At 37.9% G+C, this 17,982-nt stretch overlaps 2 protein-coding genes across 2 annotated transcripts; both read left to right on the top strand.

Moving 5' to 3' along the window:
* Positions 1-13,282: 13,282 nt before the first annotated feature.
* LOC112040991 (uncharacterized) lies at positions 13,283-14,563 on the top strand. Its single transcript, XM_024073915.2, has one exon. It carries the CDS (start codon positions 13,283-13,285, stop codon positions 14,561-14,563), a length of 1,281 nt encoding a protein of 426 aa, XP_023929683.2.
* A 1,452-nt stretch (positions 14,564-16,015) lies between these two features.
* On the top strand, positions 16,016-17,506 carry LOC112040990 (uncharacterized). Its single transcript, XM_065773124.1, has 2 exons — positions 16,016-16,728; positions 16,867-17,506. Exons 1-2 carry the CDS (start codon positions 16,016-16,018, stop codon positions 17,504-17,506), a joined length of 1,353 nt encoding a protein of 450 aa, XP_065629196.1.
* Positions 17,507-17,982: the final 476 nt, after the last annotated feature.

Raw genomic sequence — 17,982 nt, 5'->3', positions numbered from 1 at the left:
TAAAAACTTATAAAATACTTACGTACCTTATAAAAATGCAATATAAGTACTGATAATCATAGTTTGTCAATTTTAAACTCATTGGATACTCAGCTATTGTAAAAATTAGTAAAAGCATCCAAATCCAATCCAAAAATGCAAGCCATGTATCAGGTGGTTGGGTAGTTTTTAAAAGTGGGATAAAAAGTGGGATTTTTTTTTAAATAGTACATGGGATTTTTTTAAATGTGTAGTTTTTCTTTTTTTTGATAAACTTTTAAATAAAGATAGGGTCACACCAATTTCCCACCTTAATCATTTAAATTTTCCTAAAATTTAGCCTTTTATTTTCTTTCAAAATCAGATATGTTATTGCCTAAATATAAGGATATGGATGGAGAAGTTATAGTAGTAGTTTTATAGTAGGAGTCTTTTTTTTTTTTTTTTTTTCCAAAATATGGAAAAGATTTAATAGAAAAAAAAGAAAAAAAAAAAAAAAAAAGAGGAAAATGTGAATTTGGGTTAAAAAAAAAGGGTGGTCGGGTAGTTTTAAATGTGAGATAGAAAGTGGGATTTTTTTTTTTTTTTTTAAAAATAGTACATGGATAGGACATGAGATTTTTTTTTTTAACATGTAGTTTTTTTTTTTTTTTTGATATACTTTTAAATAAGGATAGGGTCACACCAATTCCCACCTTAATCTTTTAAATTTCCCTAAAATTTAGTCTTTCATTTTCTTTCAAAATCAGATATGTTAGTGCCTAAATATAAGGATATGGATGGAGAAGTTATAGTAGTGGTTTTATAGTAGGAGTCTTTTTTCTTTTTCTTTTTATTTTTCAAAAATATGGAAGATATTTAAAAGAAAAAAAAAGAAAAAAAGAAGAAGAGGAAAATGTGAATTTGAACTTAAACGTGAATTTGGATGCTGTTCACACTGCTATGAGCTTAAACTACATTTAGTGTACTTTTCTTCAATAAAAAATTTAGAAGAACAGCATTGATGAATTAAAATAAAATTTCATTATTATTCCTATTGGGTTTTTGTTAAACCACCTTTAATAATACTTTATAGTTTTATTTTTTTTTTCTTCTCAACAAACAATCATGAAGTTTTTATACAATTTTTTTTTCTAGATACTTCTAATCGTTGATTCCCAATTGTATTAGCCTTTTGTTAAGGTTAAAGCACCATTTAATACTTTATTAAAAAAAAATCTCAAAATACAATTGTGGTTTTATACAATTAACGTGTATTTCTTGCCATAAAATTTTCAATTTAAGAATTTATTTACTTATGTTATGGATGTGTAGTAAATGGCTAAATTTTAGGATTAAAAAAACTACATTTTAGGACTAGACAAAAAATAATAACTGTCATACATAAAATTTGAAAAAAAGAACAACATCAACAACACCAAAAAGGAAAAATTAAAAAAAAAAACCATAAAATTTTCAATTTAAGCTTTTATTTACTTATGTTATGGATGTGTAGTAAATGGCTAAATTTTAGGATTAAAAAAACTACATTTTAGGATTAAACAAAAAATGATAACTGTCATACATAAAATTTGAAAAAAAGAACAACATCAACAACACCAAAAACAAAAAACAAAAAACAAAAAAACAAAAAACAAAAACAAAAACGTGGATGGGTTGTTACTAAATTTTAGGATCTTTTTAGGAGCATTTCCTTTAACAAAAATATTATTAATTTACTACTCTATAGAAAATGTTACGTATCTTATAAAATACTTGTCTCTGAGCACGCACGTTTGAGGCTTTTTTATTTTTTGGGTAGGGGTTAATTTAGAGCATTTATTATAATTTGGGATTACTACATTTTCCAATCACAATACCCTAGTTTGGAGCATTGGAAAGCTACAGAGAATGTTATGAGGTACTTGTAATGAACCAAGGATTACATCCTCAACTTGTAGACACACTAATTAGTAGGAGGTGATTGATTATTTGGATTCCAATTTCGCTAGGTGGGAGGCACAAGAAATCCTACTTCATGATATATTTTCTTTCTTGTTAAAGGTGTTATATCTTGGAGAAATATTAAGAAAAGCAATTGTTGCTTCATGTATCTTGGCAGCAAAATTTGTCACATGCTAGGAAGTTACAACACATGCATTACGGCGTAATTGGTAACAATTCGGTTAAATTTTTTTTCTCTTGAAATAATAAATGTGGAAGTCAAAGTAAGCATATCGACGTATTTCATTAAAGATAAAACTTAGTACAATTGTACAACACGTTAAATTCAAACATTTGTTTTTATTGATTAATAGAGCATAAATAAAATTATCATATTCAATGAGAATTAAACGTGATAAAGACATGTCTAAATTTAATTGAAAAAACTAATATACTACACCGAAAAAGCTTCACCAAATTTTGTTCTTTTGTTAATACCTCCAAGTCCAAGGATGGAATTACCACCTAAAGTATGAACTTTGCAACCTAATCAATGCTGTCAAAAAATAATTCTTGTACACTCAATATAATACGCCTCCTCTCAAGTAACTTGAATCCCATGTGCGGGGCTCGTAAGTCAAACTCATCCTTATGTGAGAACATGATACGTTACATTTTAATGCATTGAACAATCTTAATTTTGTTGTGGGCCTTTTGGTTATATTGGGTTGGCTGCTTCCTGCGGTACTAGGCCCAAATATTCTGAGTAAAAGAGTTGAGACTGGTCCAACTGCGACTCAATTTGGTCCGGCTTGTGCGCAAACTATGCCTCATTTGCCAAGAGCGTGCTTATGGTAGGCAGAGCTGTTTTAGATGAGTCGTGGTAGGCAGATCTGATAATAATAAAACAAAAGAAAGTACTTTGGCTTCTTAATTAAAATGAATAAATAATCCCTAATTAAGAAAGATAATCACAGTTAATAACAATTACTTTTATAAAGAAAAGCAAGGGGAATAAGTGGGTAGTGTATGGGTTAATCAGAAAGGAAAGAGATCAGATCAAATCTGATCTGCAGGACCAAAGCCAGAGAGGGAAGAACGTCTTTTCTTAATGTGAATAATCTCCCGGAGAAATCCTGTCGTGGAAATTAATCACATAGAGGGAAATGGACTTGAATGATTGGTGCACAAGAGGATTCTTTGTTTCTAGTAGAGAGCAAAACTTTGAGAGGGAGAGAGGAAATCAACTTATTGGTGCATGCCTACCACTCTAACTTTCTATCTTTTTTTTTTTTTCCTTCTCTTTTAATGTTCACCTTTCTTATCTTTTTTCTTCTTCTCTTTTTCAATACTTGTTTTCTATTCTTTGGTTTTTCTTTTTTGAAGTTCCTGTTATCGTGATTGTGGTGGTGGTGGTGGTGTCCCCTGTGCACGGTAAGGGCCTCTTTTTATAGTGCTTGTTGTGATCAAGTTTTACTATTTTAGCCCTTAACCATCTTTGTCTAGTCTTAATGTACTTGCCGACCACCACTGGTTCGTCTGCGTGCCACTCTCCATCACCAGACAAAAGAAAACTATTTTGTTTGTTTGTCTGCCGTGGCACCCTTCCCTACTATGATGTGGGTGTCTTTCCTCTCCCTATATCTTATGGCATGCACTTAGTGGTTCCAACTCAGCCTTGCTTCTTTTGGGTGGTATGTCATCCCAGTAGGACACATCTCTCAAAAGAGCTTGAGCAAGAACCTCAGAATAGGATTTTCCCCTCTCCCCACTGCCAAACCATGCCCTGCCCTCTTACCTCTGACCCATGACCTCATCGTGTCTTGTATTGGCTGGGTACAGGCTGGTGATGTCTGGGCCTTGCGCGTGACTCTTTTCCATGTATATCCAAAATCTGCCTGTTGCTCATCCGTTCGCCATGGTTGGCCTGTGCAATTTGCCATCCATCTTTGAGTTTTCTGGTTTCCCTTTCTTTTACAGCTTGCCCTACTTAGGGGCTGGGCCTTGCTTGATGGTGGGTTTTGCCTTTTCTTCAGCACACTCTTTTTTCTACTATCATCTCCTGCCATATCACTCTGTCATTCCTGCTACGAAATTGTTTGCCCCAATCCTGCTAGGCCTCTTTGGGCCTACTGTTTATTCTTCTCCTAATGGCCCAGTATGGTCATTGGTTCTTTTATTACATCACTGGCGGGCTCTTGTGTTTCATTTGTTTTCCCTTGAGCGTCCTTGGCCCATTTGCTTTCCTCGAGCTTCCTTAGCCCTTTTTCGAATTTTGCATTCCCATGGGCATTTACTAAGTTTTTTGGGTTTTCCTGACCCAATTACATTATCCTTCATCCTTGGGGCTTATGGGCTTGTCATCAACCCCTTACTTTCTTTGCTTTCATTACTTTGGGTCTGTTGTGGCCCATTCTCACTTTTCCACATCATATACTGCCCAAGGTTTGCTTTTTTCTTTCTTTCTGGGCTCCTTTAAGGCCATTTGCCTCCTCAAGGCCCATTTGTTTATCTCATGGACTTGTGATCCATTATTCCTACCGCTTGGGCTTAATGAGTTTTCTATCCATTTACCAACTCTTTTCTATTCGCGTTGCTAGGCTTCTACTTTCTACTAGGACTTCCAAAATGGTCATCAACAAATTCTTACCTCCAAGCTCACCTTAAGCTAAGCTTTTTAGGCCCAAATATTGTTGATTGATTGGTTCAGCAATGAATAGTATATCCCTATTTTGCTAGAATAAATTCCATTATAAAATAAGAAAATAGACCCATTTACAAAAAGAAACAATGGTGCAAGTACCACCATAGGGTCGTTGGTTAGTGGTGGGACTCATCTACCCGCCTTAAACAGTTATTTATGTGAGAAAATCTATAAATATAAAAAGATTTGACAAAATATTTTATATTTGTAAATATATATATATATATAAATATATTTTTTTATACAAGATAGAATTCTACTCTAACCTAATCTAAGTGTATATATGTGTGAAGCTCCTTGGAGACTTGAATTCCGGCTCTTGCCTCTCATACCTCAAAGCACTTATTCTTGTGGAGTGACCATTGCACAAATATTCTTAGTGATGAGTAAAAAGTGATATAAATAATGGATATAAATAAAAATTAATAAAACCTTATCAACTCAATTATTGTTTTTTGACTGTTTTTTTAATAGAAAAAATATCAATTATTGTAAAAAATATTGTGAAATTTGTGCGCTGTGAATATTATTTCCGTTGGTAGAGAAGGTTGTGCTCAAATTGATCACATATCCTTGGACTTGATAGGCTCAATCTGGCTTGAGAATTTTCTGGGTAGGAAGGAGGTCATGAATCATGATAATCTCTCTGTCTCTCTCTCTCTCTAACTTTGAACAGACCAAATTTGGTGCACCTAACAAAACCATATAGTATATTTATGTCCATATTCGGAGAAAAATGTAGAATGGCATTATTGGTTGTTCCTCGTGTAAATGTTTCTAATGTCTACACCAAGATTCTTAAGTGGTCGGTCTATTTTTTAAAGAATTCTCGTGGTTTCCACAAGATTTTCCGTGATTAGGGGAAGATCTTCTAAGGTCTTGTTTTGAATATTCTGGTCTCAACACTTTCATTCCCAGATTTTACTGTCAGTCAAAAAATGACTTATACCATTCTATCCCTAGTGGCCAATATTTTATAGTTCATAATGTGGTTAATTCCTCACAATGGACTTTTGGGTCATTTCGGCTTAACTTTTTTTTTTTTTTTTTATAAAACAAAATATAGGAGCCCAAAAAAAAAAAAATAGTCCAACAACAAAATTACCAATAGTAAAACTAAAAAAAAAAAAAAAAAAGCCTAGTCAACCAATTTTACCCAAAACAAACAATTTGACCCTTTAAAAAATTTTGAACAACCAGCAGCTAAGCAACAGCAGAGTCAAAAGCCGAAGTCACTACACACAACCAACATCAAAGCAACCTCCCTAACTCTAAGCTTTGGCTCCGTCCCTGACTAATGACATATTATCACAGGATGTTTTCCCTTTAATTTCTTATTGCGGGAACTAATGGCACGAGTATAGACCATCCATCTACTTCACATATATATATCCTGAGGCTAACGGATGTGCGGATGCGCTAGCAAAAAAGGGTCGGCAGCAACAAAGCATTTTGAAAGTTTCTAACATATGCCCAAATTTTTTGTTTATCTAAAACTTTTGTGTGGGATACAAAGCAACTTGGATCTAGTAAACTACGCCTTTTGAAGGCTTATAAACCTATTGTTGTATAAAAACTTTATTTTCTAAATAATACTCCCCTTTTTACAAAAAATAAGTGTACACATGAACACTTTTCTAAAAAAATATTTTTTTTAATAAAATGAAATAAAAATAATTTTCATATAATTTAGATAACCAAAACTTAAACAAATAAAGCTTGTCACGGTCAATGCCCTGCCAGAGGAGTACTCCAGGCACTTCGTCAATGACTGGACTCTTCTTGCCTGAGATGGTACAATTCAACCATAAGTTAATACTTCCCAAAACCATGAGGTGTAGTATTACATTTGGCCTGCATATCCCAGGCAGACTTAGCATTCTCATTGTTGCCAAATAAAGCAAAGATGGAACCGATAGAGGTGTTGTGTAGTCAATTAAGGATTTGATGGTTGTTATTGTCCTAGTCCATAAGACGAATCAGGAATTGATCATTACTTTCAAAGGCACCCTTGATAGATTTCTCCAGCTTCTGGGTGACATACAGCAATAGTTTGCAACCTTTAAGAAAGTTGTGCATAAATTAAGACCAACCAAGATAGTTTTTGCCATGTAATGTGACATGAATAGGATGAGAAATTTCATTTTGAGCCATGCAGACACTTTAAATGCAAAATCAAACGGGAAAAATGGAATCATCATGAAAGATTGAGTATGAAACACCTAGCTAGTCAAAGTCAACAATCGCAACTAACATGGCAATTGCTTATCAGCTTCTGATACACACAGGGTTGTCCACGGGTCAGCTGTCTGAGTTGGGTTTGTGCTCAACTCAAACTCGACCCGAGTCCATTAGGTGGCAGATCAAAGGACCTATCCTTAACCAATACGATGATTGGGCCGGTTTGAGTCAGGCTTTGCACGAGTCGAGTCGGTTTCAATAGGAATAAATAAGGCAGCAGTGATTAGCGGATCTCGCCGGAGCTTTTAGATTTCCTCTCGATCTTGCCAAAGATCACAAGATCTCAACCAAATCTGGGTTAAGATTGCAAGATCTCCACCAAATCTCACTAGGGATTGCAATATTTTAGCCAAATCTAGGTGGAATCTTTAATGGTGATGTGATTTTGGGTCGAATTCTTGGTAGACATGGAGGATTCCGACAAGATTTTTGAGATATTGGGTGGAGGGTTTGTCAGGTCGATTGATGTTGGGTTTTAAAGGGAAGACCTGCTACTCAACTTGATCCCATCAGGTTTTGGAGGAGAACACCCGCCATTGACAGCCACAAGCATCAATTCAAGTAGTAGTCGACCCAATTCAGGCGAGTGGGTCGGGTAGCCGGGTCTAACTAACAGTCCTACCAACACATTCCATAGGGTGTGTGATGGTGTGTGTTGGACACTTGACTTGAATTACCTAGCATGTGGAAACAACCAAATTTAAGCAAGGCAATGGTTATACAGATGAGAGTGGCTTTTGATAGCGGCAAGGCAACACTGAAACCTATAACAATGATGGAGGGACATCAAAGAGTTCTAATAGCATAGGGGTAGATCAAAGAAGGCCGAAGCAGAGGAGGAAAACCAAAGAGTACATACAACACTTGAGACACTGAAAGGATAGAATTGTGAAACTAATACTCCATTTGTTTCAACACAAAATATTTTCAATGTTTGGAGTGACATGTAAAAATTTTCAATCACAAACCACTGAAATGGGCAACTCAGCCACCAGAGCCGCTGATGCTGGAGTGATGTTGCAGAATTTTGAAGAAAGCACACACTATGTTCTCTTTTATGAAACAAAAACTAAACTATTAATTTCACCTTGAGTCCACATGGGGTTCCTTGAATCCACATGGTGATAAATCTGGAATCCACTAGAGAAAACAATTGAGAAAAACTTTGAATTTTATTATTAATTATCTATGAAAAATGTTTACATACTTAAAGGCCTATTTAAGGGTTCTGTAAAACTTGAGAGATAAGAAAATATATTCTAAAATAAATCCTAATTAATACCTAACCATAATAGGAACCAAAGTTGACCTAAAAAGTATTAAAAGCACCTAAAAATAAGGAAATAAATAACATAAACCTAAAATAACCAAAAATACATAAAAATACCAAATTAAATAGTAGATTTTGTCCTACATCAGACCCCTCCACTTAAAACAAACTCATCCTCGAATTCATCTTTAAGATCTGAAATCTTCCCCTCCAAATAAACAAATACTTCAAATGCTTTAGTAATTTGATCAGCTTTTGAAATACACCATAAAATTTCTTCTCCTATGCCTTCAATTTACTTGCACCATCAATCAACAAAGGGTTGATAATAAAATTTAGATTTTTTACTACAAGAAGATCAACATATTTTGTAGTCATCTTGAGCAAATCAACCAAAGCTTTTGAATCGTGGGTGATGGACTCATCCTCATATTTGACCTCAATTGGATCCTCCACAATATTCTCAATAAATGCAATCTCTTGATTTCTGTCATTAACTACAATCAACTTAATCTTCTTTTCTTTTATATTTTCATCAAATTTTTGACAAGTGGTATCTTCAAGCTTCAATTCAACAACTTGTTGCAAGTCTTGATCTTTTTCAACCACTACAAAATTTTCTTTAGAAATTGGCTGCACCTTGTCAACTCTCAAACCCTTTTCTTTTCTTAACACATGGACTTGGTTGTGATAATTATGGTTTTGCGGTTGGCCTTTCATGTATTGAACATATTGCTTTTCATATGAATATATAGATTTACAATGAACATTTGTATAATCTAACTATATCACAATAGTCATTAGGAAACCATAAATCAATTAACTCCTTTTTCATTCTTTTCCAAGAGCAGATTGGATGTTTACTTCGTCACTTTCTATCGGTTTGAATGTTTCCCACCATTTCTTAGCTTCATCATCCAATTTATTAGATTCAAGCCGTACTTTTTCTTCATCACAAATCTTCTAAAAATTAAAATACTCTTTCCAAATCAAGAAGCCAGTCAATAAAATCCAACTTACACATGTCTCCATCAAAGAATAGAATTTTCTTGTAGTTAGTGCGTCTATGAATATATTGATCATTGTTTTGTGAGATGATTTCCTAGCAAGAAGAGTAGCAATCCTTTGACGAATGTCACCCATAATTTACTGTCTCTCTTCACGAAATTGGTGGAACTCAGCCCTAGTGAGAACTGCATCTTCGACTTCGTTGTTGTTGTTGTGGTGCTTACCGTCATGCCAGTTTGCCATTAGATTAGGGTAAGTTAAGGCTCTGATATCAACTAATATCGCAGAAGCTTGAAAAAGCATACATGATGCTCTCTTGATGGAATAAAATCTAAACTGTTAGTTTCTGATAATAAACCTCGAGTCCACGAGGGGTTTCTTGAATTCACAAGGTGATAAGTCTGGAATCCACCAGAGAAAACAATTGAGAAAAACTCTTAATTTTATTATTAATAATCTCTGGAAAAACGTTTACATACTTAAAGGCCTATCTAAGAGATTCGTAAAACTTAAAAGATAAGAAAATATTTTATAATATAAACCCTAATTAATACCTAACCAATAAATGGAACCCAATTTGACCTAAGAAGCATTAAAACACCTAAAAACAAGGAAATAAATAACTTAAACCTAATATAACAAAAATTACATAAAAATACCAAAATTAAATAATTTCAAAAATCAAATAGTAGATTTTTTCCTACATGATGGAGATCCAATGACCAGCGCCAACTGTCAAACCGTCTGTCCCGACTGCTAGAATCGTTGTCTTCTACGACCTAACCAACGACACTTGTTGCTAGAATGGGTGCTCCGACTATCGCACCACCAAAATCGACAACCTGATCACCAGCAATAGTTGCCCAACACACCAAACCAGCGACCTAGCCACCAGATGTGAGAGGGGACCACTATGTGTTTTTGTAAAATTGTTTTACCAAATTTTTTAAGGTGAAGCATTTTACAACTTTTTACTAAGAATTTTACTGTCAACGGAAAATATTTTATAAGTTTAATGAAATTTTACATACAAGCAAACATCTAAAAGTCGGTAAACATTTTACAGAAAATATTTTCTGTATTAAAGTATAGGTAAAACCGTACAAGGTACTACATTTATATAGGCAAACATATATGAGTGATTTACAAGTAAAACAAGTGTGTTACAACTAAGTGCAGTAGAGTCTAGACCCGTTGGATTTGTTTTCTAACCCAACAAATTAAAGAACAGTTAACAACCCTCCTCCACCAACGCCTCTGCAACGAGTAGGAACCAAAACATGACCAACAAAAGCATTTTTGAAATCCCATTTACCAAAAATTAGCTTTGGCTTCCAGTATATATCTTTTCTTTTTCCTTTTTTAAATATTATAAACAGTATATATCATATTTAGTGTGATAAAAAAAATTTAAATTACAATGGCAGAGTAATAACTGAGAAAAGAATACTTCAAGTTGTTTATCATAATGTGAGATGTAGACGTCCGATTTATAATATATATATATATATATATATAACTGAAGTCTTTGACTTTTTATTGACCTCTTCAGAACTTGCCACATCATTATTATTTTTTTTAAATAAAATTATTTTTGTTTAGTCCAAACTTAACAATGAGTAAAACTCTATCTCTCTAACAAGTCCAACTTAAACTCAAATTCATTCCAATTAATGTATTTCCAAATAAAAATTTAGGTGAAAGGACAAAGGAGGATTCATTTTTAATCAAACTCTTAAATTACTAACTTTCCAATACTCCCAAGAAACCGTACCATATAACATGAAGTCCATGTAACTGATTTTCTTTTGAAGAAATACAGGTGGAAACTGTGGAATTAGTAGTTTACATTTAAGAGCATATTATATATATATATATATGAGTTTGGTTCAAGTTACACCTATTTTAACTATAAGCAATACTACACCACTCAATATTTTTTAATTAGATGCAAATTTTGACAAATCCACCGTTAGATTATATTATTTTCATATATACTCAATGCTTGCAAAATCTCAAGGTGATCAAAGATTAATAATCATGTCATTAATCAATTTTTTAAATTCAAGTTTTTGTAATTTAAAATAGTGCATAAAAGATGAGTTTATGGATCAAATGGTAAATAATATCCAATTGATATGAAAATTGGCGTGATTGTTAAGAACATATAGAACATGTAATTTAACGGTAGAATTTTCAAAATATGAATTCTATAACAAATTATTGAGTAGTACAACATTACTTAAAGTTACACTAGATATAACTTAAATCCAATCACACATACACGTACGCGTGCGCGCGCGCACACACACACACACACACACACATATATAACCGAAACTTTTGACTTTTTATTAACCTCTCCAAAGCTTACCACATCATTATCATTTTTTTAAAATAAAATTATTTTTTTTTAGTCCAAACTTAACAAGAAGTGAAAATTTATCTCTCTAACAAATCCAACTTAAACTCAAACTCAAACGTTGATAATTTATCTCCAAAATTGCAAAGTTAATCATAAACACTATAAAAGCAATGCAAACCCCAATATTTTTTTTTTTTTTAAAAGCCGAGTAATTCTTCTCCTTTACTTTGTTAAAATATATATATATATATATATATATATTGTGGGGGAAAAAGGGCCCAGCCCAACGTAATGGGCCGAAGGCCCATAGGAGGGCTATTTTGCGTCCGAGAAAAGGAAGATGAAGAAGGTAGGGCCCGGCTGAAAATAGGACCCTCAAGATGAAGAATTATCACAGTCCGAAGAGGGCATCTCCTGTCCGAAGAGGTTGTAATCCTCTGACGCAATATCATAGATCAATTGAATGTGAGAAAGGCCATAATGACCTTCCGAGGACTCCACCTGATTGAGATAAGCTCTGAGCATGCCATGGAACGATAAGGATGGAGAAATATCTAAGGGGAAAGCTGCTGCCACCGTATTTAATGCACTGCAACAGCTTTTCTGGTAGCATTTATGTGGAGAAGGCCCCTGAACAATGCATCCTAACCTACCGCCACTCACACAGAGCTAAAAGAAGATGCCTGACATGACATGTATTACAGCAAACTCATGGATGAGGAGCACGTGGACGATGGAGATGAGGACAAGAGCGACTACATAAAGAAAGGAAGCTCCTAACAGAAACAGAAGGGAAAAACTGGATTGTAACCCTAAGATTGTTGTTCATCAGAAAAAAGAATAGTGTAGCTCTTCGGATTATCAAAATTTACATGTGAGTTAATGTTAGCTTATGTTTGAAAGCTGTGATCTGTTGTTATCAACCCCATACTTAATCTAGCTCTTTCACCCATACTCTACAAATTAATTTTCATTGGGCTTGGGCCACTAAAACCAACCCTACAATTGGCACCGTCTATGGGGGGAGCTTGTGTGTAAGGGAAAGTAGCAGCAGTTGATCATGGCTGAACAGGGGCAACAACCGGCGGAATCTGGGGCATCCTAGCATATTGACCCTTTTCTCAACTTGGAGTGGAGGCAAGACCGTGAAGGCAGTGTGCATACTACACACACTGAACGAACTCAGCCTCGTGGCGGAAGTCACGTTTCTCATGCCGAGAAAGACAGCATGCAAATAGAGATTGAAAGGTTGAAGAGGGAGCTGCGCCATGAGAAAAGAAAACGTGCTACCTCGCGTCATGATGACGACTCGGATGACGGACAGGACATCACCTATGAGCAATGATCTCGAACTCCAATCAGTGAAAATTTTTCATATGAGGATGAGCACCCTCGTAAGAAGCAACCTCAAGGACCATCGCATGGAGGGGTGGGTAATGATGCCATGAGTAAGGCCTTGAATCAGATCTCCAGGTCACCTTTCACGCGTAGAATCGAAGGAGCGGAGCTTCCTCGGCGTTTCAACCAGCCAACTTTTACTATTTATAACGGTAAAACCGACCCTGTGGAGCATGTCAGCCATTTTAACCAAAGAATGGCTGTCTATTCCAGGGATGAAGCTCTAATGTGCAAGGTATTCCCCTCTAGTCTTGGTCCCGTGGCCATGAGGTGGTTTGATAACCTGAAGGCCGACTCCATCGATTCTTATCAATAGCTCACTTAAGCTTTTGGTTCACGTTTCGTCACATGCCGAAGGGTGGCCAGGCCCTTGTCTTCTCTGCTATCCTTAAGCATGCGTGAGGGCGAGTCACTTAAGGCGTACTCAGATAGATATTGGGAGATGTTTAATGATATGGAAGGCAACTTTGATGCGATAGCCTTGAAGACGTTCAAGCTAGGCCTCCCCACTGATCATGGTTTAAGAACATCCTTGCCCGGCAAGCCTGTTACTAGCATGCGCCAGCTTATGGACCGTATTGAGAAGTACAAAAAGGTTGAAGAGGATCAGCAGCAAGGGAAGGGTAAGGATAAAGTTACCCCCCAGGACAAGAAGGACTTTAGGTCGGATCGTTATAACAACAATAAGCCGATGAGAGATTTTGCTAGGCACTCAGGTTCAGCAAACGCTCAAGCAGTTAATACAGTGTTCAAAGAGCCCGTTCATCAAGTCCTGGAAAAGATCAAGAACAAGCCATTCTTTAGATGGCCGAGTAAAATGGTGGGGAATCCGGAGAGACGCAATCATAATATCTATTGTCAATATCACCAGGATCATGGGCATGCGACTGAAGATTGCAGAAGCTTATGGGATCATTTGGACCAACTGGTCCGTGAAGGCAAGTTAAGGCATCTTTTGCACCACTCCAGCAGCCGAGGAGGTCAGCCGAATTCTGAGTCCGAAAAGAGGGATTCTACAAAGCCCCCATTAGGTATTATCAATGTCATCTTTGCAGCGCCTGGGAGAACAGGATCCCGGCCCGCAAAGGTTATGTCAGTGGCTCGGCTGCCAGTAGGAGATGCTGACCGAAATCCGAGGAGCCCTAGACAAGCTGAACCGCCCGTTTTAGGCTTTTCAGACGAAGATAAAGCTGGGACCATTCAACCTCACGATGACGCCTTGATAGTCACCCTCAGGATCGGGGGGTATGATGTGAAAAGGGTAATGGTGGACCAGGGCAGCGCTGTGGAGATCATGCACCCTGACCTCTTCAAGGGGCTGAATCTCACGCTGGGTGACTTGACTCCATACTATTCCCCTCTGGTCAGCTTCAAGGGAAGGATGGTTAATTCGAAAGGACAGATACGGCTGCCTGTTCAGACCGGCTCAGAAATAGTTGAGGTAGACTTCATCGTGGTAGATGTCTATTCCCCTTATACGGCGATTGTAGCCAGACCTTGGTTACATACACTAGGGGCCGTTTCCTCCACTTTGCATCAGAAAGTCAAATATCCTTCCGAAGGGCGCGTTTGTGAGATCCGCGGAGATCAATCCTCGGCTAGGCAATGTCTGGTGGCTGCCATACGACACAAGCCCGAGGGTGAATCCTCGGCTAGAACAGAGGAAGACCTATAGCAGTTAAAGGGACGGTTGTCACCCGTCGAGGGACAGGATGAAGGTGTAAAATGCGAGGACTTAATACGGGTTTTGGTTGGGACCAACCCTGAAAGATACTTTCAAGTCGGATCTCAGATACCTCAGTCAGAGAAAGAAGAACTAGTTGAGTTCCTTAAAAGAAATATTGATGTATTCGCATGGAGCACTTATGAAGCCCCAGGAATGGACCCGGAATTCATTTGCCATCATTTGAAGGTTAACCCTCTGAGTATACCGAAGAAGCAACCTCCTCGGTGGCCATCCAGAGAGCACGCTGAGGCAGTCAAGGAGGAGGTGCAAAAGCTCAAGCAGGCTGAGGCTATTAAAGAAGTTTTTTACCCCGAATGCTTGGCAAATACTGTGGTGGTAAAAAAGAAGAGTGGAAAGTGGTGAGTTTGTGTGGACTTCACTGACTTGAACAAGACTTGTCCTAAGAACCCTTTCCCTATGCCAAAGATTGATCAATTAGTAGATGCTACTGTCGGCCATCCTCGGATGAGTTTCTTAGATGCCTTCCAAGGATATCATCAGATACCACTAGCCCCTGATGATCAGGAGAAAATCGCTTTTGTCACCCCCATTGGTAATTACCACTATAAAGTGATGCCGTTTGACCTGAAAAATGCAGGTTCTACCTACCAGCGGATGATGACCAAGATGTTTGAATCACAACTGGGTAAAAGCATTGAGGTCTATATAGATGATATGGTGGTCAAGAGTAAAGTTATTTCTGAGCATTTGAAGGATCTTGATGATGTTTTCAAAACTCTGAGGAGACATAAGTTGCGTTTGAACGCGTTGAAGTGCTCATTCAGTGTGGGATCAGGCAAATTTTTGGGTTACATGGTAACGCATAAGGGAATTGAAGTCAATCCTGATCAGATAAAGGCTATTCAAAACCTGCTGCCTCCTCGGAATCCGAAAGAGATCCAGAAGTTAATGGGAATGACAGCTGCCTTAAACCGATTCATCTCCAGGTCCGCGGACAGGTGCAAGCCCTTCTTTTCGCTGATTAACAAGTGGAAGGGATTTGAATGGACTGAAGAATGTGCTTCGACTTTTCAACAACTTAAAGACTACTTGTCTCGGCCACCAATTATGTCTAGTCCTGAGCCAGATGAGGTCTTATTTGTCTATATTGTAGTGGTCCCCCACGCTGTAAGTTTAGTGCTGATAAGAGTGGATCTAGGCATACAAAGGCCGGTCTACTATGTAAGTAAGTCTCTACATGAAGCCGAGATCAGATACTTACCTTTGGAAAAAGCCATTTTGGCCGTAGTATTTGGAACGCGAAAATTGCCCCATTACTTCCAAGCCCATACTGTCGTGGTGCTCACGCAACTCCCACTTAAGACAGTACTTCGAAGTGCAGATTACACGGGGAGGGTAGCCAAGTGAGGCACTATTCTAGGGGCTTTTGACATCAAGTACATGCCTCGCACTTCAGTCAAAGGACAAATCCTTGCGGATTTGGTGGCCGAGTTCACGGAGCCCAGTTTGGAAGAAGTAGCGGTAACGAGGGGCATGGATGAAAAATTGGTTGGCATGATTTCTCAACAAGACCCTGCTCGATGGGAAGTATACGTAGATGGCGCTGCGAACCGAAAAGGTTCTGGAGTGGGGCTGGTCTTGACATCTCCAGAAGGAATCATCATTGAAAAATCACTAAGGTTGGATTTTGGCGCGACCAATAATGAGGCCGAGTATGAAGCCCTATTGATGGGAATGGCTGTGGTCCGAAGAATGGGAGGAAAGGTCGTGGAATTATTCTCGGATTCGAGATTAGTTGTAGGCCAAGTACAAGGGGAGTTTGAAGCAAAGGATGAACGGATGCAAGGATACTTGAATCAAGTCAAACGTCTGCAAGGGGAATTCGAATCTTTTAGCTTGCTACATGTTTATAGAAGTAGCAATGCACATGCAGATTCTTTGGCTACATTAGCTACCTCTTCGGATCAAGATTTGCTGAGAGTTATCCTAGTAGAGGATCTCCATAAGCCCACTGGAACAGGAGGGGACGCATTTCAAGTACACCAGATTCGAGAAAGTTCATGCTGGATGGATCCCCTAATCAAATTCTTGAAGGATGATACCTTGCCAGAAGAGCGAAAGGAGGCTGACAAGATCCGAAGGAGGGCTACCAGGTTTTGGCTGTCCGAAGACCGAAAGTTATACAAACATTCCTACTCAGGACCGTAACTGTTGTGTATTCACCTAGAGGCGACTGAGTCGCTACTAGAAGAATTGCATGAAGGGATTTGTGGTAGTCACACTGGTGGCAGATCATTGGCTCACCGAGTCCTTACTCAGGGATATTGGTGGCCAAACATGCAAGAAGAGGCCCATGACTATGTGAAGAAATGTGATCAATGTCAGCGATTCGCACCGAACATACACCAGCCAGGTGGAGTCCTTAACCCACTATCTAGTCCATGGCCGTTTGCCCAATGGGGTTTGGACATAGTGGGTCCATTCCCTAAGGTTGCAGGAAACAGGAAGTACCTCCTAGTCGGCACCGACTATTTCACGAAATGGGTAGAAGCCAAGCCTCTTGCCAATATCCGAGACGTGGATGTACAAAAATTTTTGTGGAAGAATATTGTCACTCGTTTCGGAGTTCCTCATACTCTCATTTCAGACAACGGCTTACAATTCGACAGTAGCGCATTTCGGAGTTATTGTAGCGAACTAGGGATCACGAACAGATACTCTACTCCCTCCTATTCTCAGGGGAATGGACAAGCAGAAGCAGTTAATAAAGTCATAGTTAGTGGCTTAAAAAAGAGGTTGGATGACGTAAAGGGAAAATGGGTCGAAGAGTTGCCACACGTGCTCTGGGCTTATAGAACTACACCTCGCAGATCTATTGGGGAGACGCCTTTTTCAATGACTTATGGGTCTGAAGCTGTCATTCCTTTGTAAACAGGTTTCCCAACTTTGAGAACTAGTTTGTTCAGCCCTGCCATTAATGATGAGCTCTTCGAAGCAGGATTGGATTTGATCGAAGAAAGAAGAGAAAGTGCAATGATTCGGCTGGCTCACTACCAGCAGAAACTTAGGCAAGGCTATGATGCCAAGGTCAAGCTAAGACCCTTAGAACCTGGTGATTTGGTACTCAGGAAGGTCGTCGGCACTGCGAAAAACCCAGCCTGGGGAAAATTAGGACCGAATTGGGAGGGTCCATATCGCATCACTTCATGTGCCGGCATAGGGGTGTATTTCCTAGAGGACTTAGATAGTCATGTAATACCACGCTCCTGGAATGTAAATAACCTCAAAAGGTACTATTATTAATCGAATCGTTTCTTTGTTTATTATGATAACTTGTCACTCCTTATCTGTTCTCTAAGTGTTTAAACTTAAACCCAATCGTGCCTGTAGTCCTCGGACCAGATGAT

This window comes from Quercus suber, unplaced genomic scaffold (genome assembly GCF_002906115.3).
Source record: "Quercus suber isolate HL8 unplaced genomic scaffold, Cork oak 2.0 scaffold_69, whole genome shotgun sequence".
NCBI lineage: Eukaryota > Viridiplantae > Streptophyta > Magnoliopsida > Fagales > Fagaceae > Quercus > Quercus suber.
Note: the sequence above shows the minus strand (reverse complement) of the source record. Positions and strands in the feature narration are given on the sequence as shown.